A 10,794-nucleotide genomic window follows, 5' to 3' on the forward strand; every position below is an offset into this window, starting at 1 on the left:
AAGAAGGATACGGCTACAAAATAAACACAAAATGGAAATTTGTGTCTTGATCAAAAAAACGTAGTTAAAAAAACTGTCAAAATCACAGGTATTTGGGGCATTGAGCCCCCTTTTTTGGACCTCACTAAAAAAAATATTGTTTAGTGTTTTTTTTAATTTATTTACACATATCAAGTCTCAACAGTCCATTGCTAGTCGATTACAATAACTTTTTTTACTATCCATTACGAGCCCAAGTGAAAAAAGAAGTGTTTCTTCTTTTTTCACTTTTTTCAAAATAGGTGCAATTTGGGTACCGTCACGTTATGTATTATATTTTGAATTATTCAGAGGGCATCAGGGTAGATTAATATTGTACTAACTGATTTTACCCTCTTCAAATAAAGTAATGGATAGCAAAAAAAGTTATTGTAATCGACTAGCAATGGACTGTTGAGACTTGATATGTGTTTATACATTGTAGAATATTGTAAATAAATTAAAAAAAACACTAAACAATTTTTTTTTTAGTGAGGTCCAAAAAAGGGCGGTCAATGCCCCAAATACCTGTGTTCAAAATAGGTGCAATTTGGGTACCGTCACGTTATGTATTATATTTTGAATTATTCAGAGGGCATCAGGGTAGATTAATATTGTACTAACTGATTTTACCCTCTTCAAATAAAGTATTTATTTTCATAACAAACTACAAAGTGTTGTTTTTCGCGCAAATAGAAATCGTTCAAATTGACGGACTATAAATCAATACTTATTATAAACGTTCACCGTGCTATTTTTAGAAGTTGTATCGGAAACAGATGAAGATGCAAGTGATGAAAATAAGAAGGGCAGATACTTCATTTATTTAGCAGACACAAGCGTGCATGTAATAATAAACTCATACAAAAAGGTAGGTATTTATAAAGATATTCCTTAAGATTTTCTCATAAAAACAAATAATTCAAATGATACAAGAAAGCGGTGACCATCGTCATAAACATCTTTAATTTTGACTCCCGGAAAATCATTTTTGGTAGCTAACTATGATCTCACCATTATTATAGATGTAAAATCTATTATCTATCTTAAAAAAGTGTCAAAATCGAGCCCATTCAATATTATTTAATTAAATAGAATCATACTACAAGTTTCAAACGGCATTTTGGCAGATTCCAAAAAGAAATGAAAAATTCTGTTAAAAAAGAACAAATTAAGAAAAATAATACTAACTGTTATTTGAATGATAATGTGTGAATGTTATATTGAATAAGAATGTTATATAAAGCAAGAAAACCAATTATTGGATATGATTGTTTCCATTAAAAGTAGAAATGATCAAAACAAGATGAAAAATGTGAACTGTTTGATGGAAATTACTTCCCATTTTTTGACACAAGGTTCATGTTTTACGATGCTTTAAGTTGACACTGGTATAATGGTTTTTATTAGTGTAGTTTGATTATTCAAACATCCCTGTTTCTAAATCTTTTGCTTTTCTTTTGTTAAAAACATCTGTGATATATATTTTTTTCAATTTTAAATACCTTACTTATTAGATGCTCGTCTGTCAATAAATTTTATGATAGCAACAGGTTCATAAAATCTTGCCACATCATTGTAGGTACTTATATAAGCCTGTTAAAAGTGTATTTCATAATGTACATTAAACATACACATTTTGGATCTTTCAATTTACTTTATTTAATCAATAATTTTATCAATTCTGTTGCTAACATAATTTCTGTCAAACTTGACATTTTATGTTAGCAACATTTGGATGTGCTACAAATTAGAGTTATCTGTCCTGGGTTGAAATCTTTTTAAATTTCAGGCAGCGGTATTTTGCAGGAGTTCTTAATATGACATTCAACAAGGATAAAATCTCCAATGTTGGTTAAAAATGTCAAATATATATTGTCTGTCAAATTTATTTATGTTAGCACAATCTTATGTTAGCAACAAGTCCGTCAATATCTTATGTTAGCAACACATTTTAGTCTGTCAAATTTTATGTTAGCAACAATAATGTCCGTTAAATCTTATGTTAGCAACAAAAAAGTCCGTCAAATATTATGTTAGCAACAAAAAAGTCTGTCAAATGTTATGTTAGCAACATAAAAGTCTGTCAAATGTTATGTTAGCAACAAAAAAGTCCGTCAATTTTTATGTTAGCAACAACTTAATTTCTGTCAAATTTTATGTTAGCAGCATTGTTCATGTCTGTCAAATCTTATATTAGCAACTCAAAGATAATCCTTTTTTAAAGTTATTACAATTCCTTTTTTATTGGTGCAGATGTTCAGAAATGTTTTATTCCAATTTGCCTTTCATATGAAATCAAGATATACATCCAAACCTTGCTAATACTGAAAATATCAGGATTTTTTGTGTTGCTAACATTAAAATTTTCCGTCAAAATGTCTGTCAATTTTGTGATGATAGCAACATTTTTTTAAGGTGTTCTTTATTTTAAAAATATAATGCGAATAGATCTATTTTTTGTCAAAAAGTGTTTACTTATATAAGTATAACATGTATTCCAAAACAGAACTTCATTGAAGTTGATTTTGTTAAATATATTTTTGGGAACTTTTCAACTTTCTTATTTGGATTTCATGTTTTTATTAAATGACAGAATTGTTTATCCTTTACAAAAATAAAGTTGGTATCATGTGAATTGCAAAAACTTATGTAAAATAAAATGATATTACCATACTTTTTACTTGCTGTTTATAAAACAATTTACAAACATTACTTTATAAAATAAAATTATTATAAATTATCTCCCCTAATAAAGTTTTTAAACTTTTGAATCAATGAAATAAGTTAAATAGGTACTTTGTGTTTATTATTCATTTTGTTATTTGGTTTTTGTTGTGCTCCATTCTAATGAGGGGCCTGATGGGTTATTTTCATTCTTCGTGATCGACGCATTTTCACTATCGTGATCCGTTTTTCTACAGATTTTTTTTTTTATATTTTCAAGATCTGTGGTCATGGAAATTTATTTTCTGTGAATCGTGATTGACAAAAAAATCAACTTGTGAATTGTTATGAGACCCCACCCCCACCCCATCAAGCCCCTCTCTAATCTAAGGAGTCAATTCATTTCGAATTGATTTTTCTTTCAGTTTGTTTTTCAGTTGTGCTGCTACACAACTTTGTTAGGTTAAGTTGGGTGTTGAGCGCTCACAAAAGTATTTGTATTTAGGGTAAAAATTGCATGAAATGCATTGAAATACCATGATGTATTGGCTTTATATTTTTACCTTCCAGGCCTTACATCTACTGTAAGTGTTTCAAGCATGGAGGTTATGTGAACCTCCTCAGTTCAAGCAACATAGTTGTTCTTTCTTTATATCCTGTACAGCCCAGGTCTTGCAATTTGTTAATGTTAAAGTTAACAGGCTATTATTTGAACTTGGAATTATTTTTGATTATGGAATTTGCTTGATTTCTTGTTATTGAAATTTTTAATAAATTCCATGTTTATTCTGTACTGAAATGTTCTGTGCTGCGCACAACACTTTCTATTACAAAGAAAATATTATATTTTCAATAGAATGTACTGTGCCGCACACAACACTATCTAACCAAAATACATTGTATGGAAAGTGTTATTAACCGCTCAAAAGATTATGATACCAAATAAACATGGAATTTTAAAAAATTTTAAACACAAGAAATTATGCAAATTCCATAATTGAAAATAATTCCAAGTTCAAATAATAGCCTGTTAGTTGTTAAAGCTACCAAATGATGTGTATCATGTATGTGTGCCAAGAAATCTTTATAGTAAAGATTACAAAAGTTGTGTATCGTATTTTAATCTTTAAAAAAAATCACCTACAAGAAACTTTCTTGATTATCTAAATTCCTTATATTAAATCATTCTTTATGTCATTAATATTGTGATTGTTAGAGTAAAAAAATAAATAAATTTTCAGAGGAATTAATTTTTGAGATTACACATATTATAAATTGGATGATGTAGATTTAAATTTTTCCTTTTGACTATTTCAGGACCAGATTGTTACAATGATGAGAGGTAATAAATCCAGCATTCCTTCAATAATAGGAACGGTTACAGTCTTCCTTATCCTTCTATTTATATACCTAAATTATACATCATCCAGTGAAGCTCAGCTGAGTATGAAATCACTAACGCCATTATATCCATACACTAGGCGGAAACTGATTAAACACATAGATTTCAAACCAGAGACATTCAAACAAACAGTTGATCCACACTTTGATTTTAGACGAACAACAGATGAACTGATTCATCAACAGTCTTCCATGTATGATAAACAAATGATATCTACTATTAGAAATTACATCATTTATCAGCCAACTCTGGAAGGGTATAGACTGGATAATAAAGATCTGTTTGATGTTTCTGGTGGTCAGTCGGCTGCAGTGGACAATATCTTAAGATTTAAGGTTAGTGTAACTCTCAATAGTCTCAGATTATCAAGGTTTTATCTTACAGCAACAAAGGCAACTCAAAAATGTATTATTAAATAAAAATAATAACAAGCAAAATCAAAGGCAGAAATTTCCTTATATTATTATTATTATCTTTGATAGAAAAAATTAAAATCACAGAAAAATTCAATACCGAAAATTCCCTAATCAAATGGCAAAATCAAAAGCTCAAGCACATCTACTGAATGGATAACAACTGTCATATTCCATGACTTGGAACAGGTTTTTTCTCATGTAGAAAATGGTATATTGAACCTGGTTTTAAAGCTAGCTAAACTTTTACTTGTATGGCAGTCTTATTAAATTCCGTTATATTGATAACAATGTGTGAACAAAACAAACAGACATAATAGGTAAAAATGTCAAACAGGGGTACAACAGTCAGCATTGTGTTATAATCTCAATAATCTTGTTATAAAAACACTGTAAAAATATGAAAAGGGATTAGGGTGTTAACTAGTTTCATCCAATCCTTTACAAGATTCTATTAAAGGAAGATTTCATAAATTCACCTCATTCTTAAAATAATAGTGATATATATGTAAAAAAAAAAAGTAGATACATTGTACTATAAAATGAGGATGAAATGTTCCATTAATTCTTTTATTAATTTAACAAGATGTTTCTTTCAAAACCATTTTAACATTATTAGGAGGATGGATTTTATGTTGAATGTTGTACTACAGATGGTGAAAAAGATTCTACATCATTATTTTTTGAACGAGTACGGAAGTGGAATGGATTAGTTATTACACCAGAACCAGAAAAGTTCACAGCTCTTCAAATGAAACACAGAAAAGCTGCCATCATGAACAGTTGTTTAAGTGATTCTGAACATCCAGTTAAGGTATATCTTCTTTAACTATTTCAAATTGAGTATCAATAAAAAAAAATTGTTTCCAAAATCTTTTTTTTTAAGTACGTACAAATATTACAAATCAAAATAAAAAAATTAGGAAATTCAAATATTTATAAAACACACATGCAACATCGATAGTATAATGTAAATTGTGAAAAACCATTAAGTTCCCAAAATAGACATATTAGTACTAGTATACATATTTTTTAAGTGGCCAGCTGAAGGACGCCTAAGGGTGCTGGAGTTTCTCGCTACATTGAAAACCCATTGTTGGCCTTCTGCCGTTGTCTGCTCTATGGTCGGGTTGTTGTCGCTTTGACACATTCCCCATTTCCTTTCTCAATTTTATGTCTACTTAAATTTCTATTTTCTAAATTTTGGCATTTACCTTTTTGCATGATATTTTTCCACTCTGAGAATGGGTTTGTGCTGTCCCTGTTTATAGTGTATGTCATGTTATATCATGAGGGGAAAAAAATTTCTAGTGCTCATCCATCAAAGAACCCTTAGATACAATCTTATTCACTAGGTTTATGTATAAAAATAAGAAGTGTAGAATCATTGCCGATTAGACAACTTTCCACAAGAGACCAAATGATAAAGAAGTTAACAGTTATAGGTCTAGGAAGAGCCTTCGACAATGAGCAAAACCAATTTTGAATAGTAAGCTATAAAAGATATAATTTGGTATGCCAGACTCATGTTTATCTACATAATATTCATCTTTAGCCCTTAAACCAACACATGAAAGGCCACCTCAAATGTGAAAGCATGTCTTTTTTAACACATAAAAGTAATTGTTGATATATGTTATTCAATTCAGAAAATGGTCACTGTGAAAGACAAACAGACAGAAATCCATTGTTTCCCATTGTATTCCATAATGGCAGCACTTGAGAGGAGGACAATTGATTTATTGGCCTTAGATGTTGGTGGAATAGACGAGTTATCTATTGTGAAAGCCATTCCATTCAATAAAATAAACATTGAAATACTGACGGTGAGATTCCGGGGAGAAATCCGACATTATAAATCAGAAATCCAACTGTATTTAGAGAGTATTGGCTATGATACTGTTTTAAAGTTAGTTAAAGAGGAGGATGATTCTGTGCATCATTTGATATTAAAAAGAAGAGAATCCTGGTTAACATCAATTGTTTTATGTGTTATTTTGACGTCTGTTGTTAGTCTATTTATATATTTATATTACAAGAAGAGGAAGTCAACAATCTCATTATGATCTTAATATTTTTGTTTACATATATGTATGTGAAGCATTTAAAGAATTGAAAATGGATTTAAAGCATTTAAAAGTCACTTAATCATGTAAATGTGAACTTCATGCAAACATGCAGTTATGCTGTAAACTGTATGGTAGTCTTCCACAAGTTTATAAAAAATAAATTTACTATGTATATTTAATTAAATTTTTAATTTGTCAAAATTGTTGACAGGAAGTTCCTGAAAAGTCATTGTTTCAAATGCCTTGCACTGTTGATGGCAAGTTTCTTAGAAGTCTGATTTTTTTTTTAATAATTTCTTGATTGTATTTCGTCTGTATGTAAACTATACAATTCAAATAGACAGTTTTACACTTAGAGTTATGCCTCTTTATGTACAAAATATATTACTAGTATTTTAAATGTACACCACATGATAATAGAACCATAGATACAACATTGATTTCATTTGGTCTGTGTATTCCATTCAAACTATTTTGTCTATGTGATGACTTATACTGTTTTCTATCTTTTATAAGTTGAATTGTATATGAAATTATTATTACTCCAAACATATTGTATCCATAACTCTTACTCATGACAGCAACATAACTTGCAAAGCATTTTGAAAACCAAGTGGTATTGTAGGTTTCATTCTTTGTTTATGTTTTTGGAAAGACAAAAGCTGAGTATTGTTTGGACCATTCCATTCAATAACATTACCTGAGATGAAGCTGTGTATTTTATAGGTATTGTTTGGACCATTCCATTCAATAACATTACCTGAGATAGAGCTGTGTATTTTATAGGTATTGTTAGGACCATTCCATTCAATAACATTACCTGAGATGGAGCTGGGTATTTTATAGGTATTGTTAGGACCATTCCATTCAATAACATTAACTGAGATGAAGCTGGGTATTTTATAGGTATTGTTAGGACCATTCCATTCAATAACATTACCTAAGATGGAGTTTGGTATTTTATAGGTATTGTTTGGTCATATAGCTTTTCAGCTTTTCCTTTCAAATATTTGGCTTCGAGTATTCTTGATGGAGGTAAATCCAGAAACCTAATATTTTTATGAAACAGGTAGACCAAGCCCAGAATGGAGTTATGTCTTTTTGTGTTCACATAAATTCAATGCTGCATAAACTATAATGTTTGCCCAGTATTACTTCTAAACTAACTTTTTATGATGTTTTCTTTAAATGTTTATTGTGTATGAAATTATGAATTAGTAGAATCAGTAATTTAACTGTATGTGCATTCAATTTTATGTTTTTATTAATTTATTTTACCCCAATCAATTAAAAGTTTGGTATGTAATTGTAAATAATGATATTTTTACTCCTGTTGCGTGTCTCTCCCTCAACTCGTTGTATCTAGAACTCCTAAAATATTACTGACAATATCCAATTTAGAGAATGTTAAGTACCTTATACTATTGTGAGTTTCCTATTATATATTTTTTACTTAATTTTGAGTTTTGTATACATGCTATAGCAAGTCACTGATTTCTATGAATTTACAAAAGGAGTAGTCATCTTGTACATTTAAAAGTTCACAGTTCAGTTATTCTAATGGGTATATCCTTTATTTCATTTTACTGAAATTGTTTTTGTTAATATGTAAGTTGGGGAGTATATATTTGTGAGTTCTGTTCCATGTTTGTTGTTTGTTGTTTCTTTTTTGTAGATACATGTTTTAATAAAAATATGTAATATTTTATGTGTTTATTTAAAACAGATTGTTTAAGTTGAACAATAATTGTTGTGGGTAAGTATTAAAAGTTTAGAATAAAAGCTCATATATAAGACGAAATATATCAAAGGTATATTCTTACCCATCAAAAAGTCGAAAACAAACTGACAATGCAATGACAAAAAACGAAAAATGATGAAAAACTTAAACAAACAGTACCAAATAAAGGCAACAGTAGTATACCGCTGTTCAAAACTCATAAATCCATGGACAAAAAACAAAATCGGGGTAACAAACTAAAACCAAGGGGAACGCATTTAATATAAGAGGAGAACAACGACACAACACTAAAATGTAACACACACAGAAACGGACATCAGACAAAATCCCATGAGAATAACAAATATAACATCAAAACCAAATACATGAATTTGAGATAGACAAGTACCGTGACACGTTTTATCGCAATGTGAAATACACTCAAAAATAAGAGAAAACAAACGACGCAATGTTAAAATGTAACACACACAGAAACGAACAATAATATAACAATGGCCATTGTACCCAAAATAGAATACTAAAGACAGAGTAACACAAACTAAACCAAAATCTGGTGGTTATCTCAGATGCCCTTGAAATGTTAGCATGTTCTGCTCAACATATGGCACCCGTCGTATTGCTCATGTAAGTACAAACCCGGTGATGAGACTTAATTCTGAAGGTCACATTCGAGGAAAAGAAGAGTGGATCGTGGTTACCACAATTAGAACAAATCAATCTGTAGAACATGCCATAACGTTCAATCAATATATATAAGCAGATGTGGTATGAGTACCCGTGGGTGCCCGGATACTCTCCATCCAAGTAACAATTTGTAAAAGTTAACCATCATAGGTCATAGTATGGTCTTCAACAGGAAGCCTTTGCTCACAACAAACAGCAAACTATAAAGGGCCACAAAAATGACTAGTGTTAAACCAAACAGGAAAACCAACGGTCTGTTCCATATAAAAAACGAGAAACACTTGTGAATCACATCAGCAAACGACAACAACTCCTGATGTCTTCAATAGCATTTTATAAGGGATGGTTTATTTTTTGAACTTTTGGTTCAATGGCTTCATTGAAAGCAGCAACTATCTATCAATGAAATGTACTGTACGGAATATTGTTTCAGCTGGGAGATATATAATCCATATGCAGTTGCTGCTGGAATATTCTCCATCTATGAGCTTGACTGTCCCTCTGGTATCTTTTATCCCTCTTTTGTTACATATGAATGGAAAGTTCATCATTGGGAAGCTAAATATCATCTCTGGTCTGTAAGTTTTGGTTTTAACCGACCCTCATTGTAAAGATATGAGGCAAACATTACTGTATCTGTTTTCTACTTTATTTCAATTTCAATAGGATAGACGCTTTCAACATAGTCATCACACTTGGAAAAAGGTGAATTGGACCTGGTTTTATAGCTAGCTAAACCTCTCACTTGTATGACAGTCGCATCGATTCCATTATATTGACGACGATGCGTGAACAAAAGAAGCAGACATAATAGGTAAAAATGTCAATAATACTGCATTCAACATTGTGCTATAATCCTACTCAATTAAAAAAAACATACAAACATGTAACAAAGAAGCACAAATTGGCATACAGACCAAGCATATTAGTAAAAATTAAAGTCAATTATACACAAAAATACCATAGTACAATAACACAATGACGGGGTGTATAAGAACCGACCTATGAATATTCAGGTAAATGTCCTGGTAGTATTTGTAGATTTTTCAAGTGAACAGTTAATATCTTATTCCGTTACCAAACAGTTTGTGTAGTGTGATTTAAGACCAAAACGATGTTTTGTGGGGCTTGATCTCGGGAGCATATAATTATGGAGCTAGGTCAAGTGTTCCTCAACATTAAGGCCTTAACTGATCGATGTAGCATGTGTATTCATAGACCCTTTTAGTTTTTCAATTCTATTTTGTATCAAAGACCCCATAGCCTTCAATAATTGGAAAAGTACTATACCAATGTTCTATCGGGAATAGCTTCTACGTCTCCTTTTCGCGTCAAGAGTCCATTGCCTGGCATAATCCTCGGATACATTCATCAGTATTAAAAAAAGAGGGACGAAAGATACCAGAGGGACAGCCAAACTCATAAATCGAAAATAAACTGACAACGCCATTGCTAAAAATGAAAAGGACAAAAAGACAAACAATAGTACACATGACACAACATAGAAAACTAAAGAATAAACAACACTATCCCCACCAAAAACTAGGGGTGATCTCAGTTACTCCGGAAGGGTAAGCAGATCCTGCTCCACATGTGGCAACCGTCGTGTTGCTTATGAGATAACAAGTTGTAGATCCAATTAACGGATTTAGACTGACAATATCTTTGGCAATTAGATGACACATTTTGCAGTGTTGACAATGTTCCGGTCGACAATAATAACGTGGCCAGCCGTATTGAATATGAATGGAGAACTAGCACAGGAGCAATTAGAAGGTTTAGACTTTTTAAGTCGTCAAT

At 30.8% G+C, this 10,794-nt stretch overlaps 1 protein-coding gene across 4 annotated transcripts; it reads left to right on the top strand.

Moving 5' to 3' along the window:
* The first annotated feature begins 742 nt into the window (after positions 1 to 742).
* Positions 743 to 8,272, top strand: LOC139513606 (uncharacterized). Of its 4 annotated transcripts, none has more exons than XR_011662480.1 (5): positions 743 to 889; positions 4,003 to 4,422; positions 5,120 to 5,314; positions 6,150 to 7,295; positions 7,416 to 8,272. XR_011662480.1 is itself a non-coding variant. In XM_071302260.1 (4 exons), the coding sequence occupies exons 2-4, from the start codon at positions 4,018 to 4,020 to the stop codon at positions 6,564 to 6,566; spliced, it is 1,017 nt and encodes a 338-aa protein (XP_071158361.1). In that variant the 5' UTR covers positions 743 to 889; positions 4,003 to 4,017; the 3' UTR covers positions 6,567 to 8,272. The 4 variants fall into 4 exon arrangements, 2 of the variants coding, with proteins under 2 accessions (XP_071158361.1, XP_071158362.1); XR_011662481.1 differs by having other exon boundaries at positions 745 to 960; positions 3,974 to 4,422; XM_071302260.1 differs by having other exon boundaries at positions 6,150 to 8,272.
* The last annotated feature ends 2,522 nt before the right edge of the window (positions 8,273 to 10,794 follow it).

Source organism: Mytilus edulis, chromosome 2 (genome assembly GCF_963676685.1).
Source record: "Mytilus edulis chromosome 2, xbMytEdul2.2, whole genome shotgun sequence".
Lineage (NCBI taxonomy): Eukaryota > Metazoa > Mollusca > Bivalvia > Mytilida > Mytilidae > Mytilus > Mytilus edulis.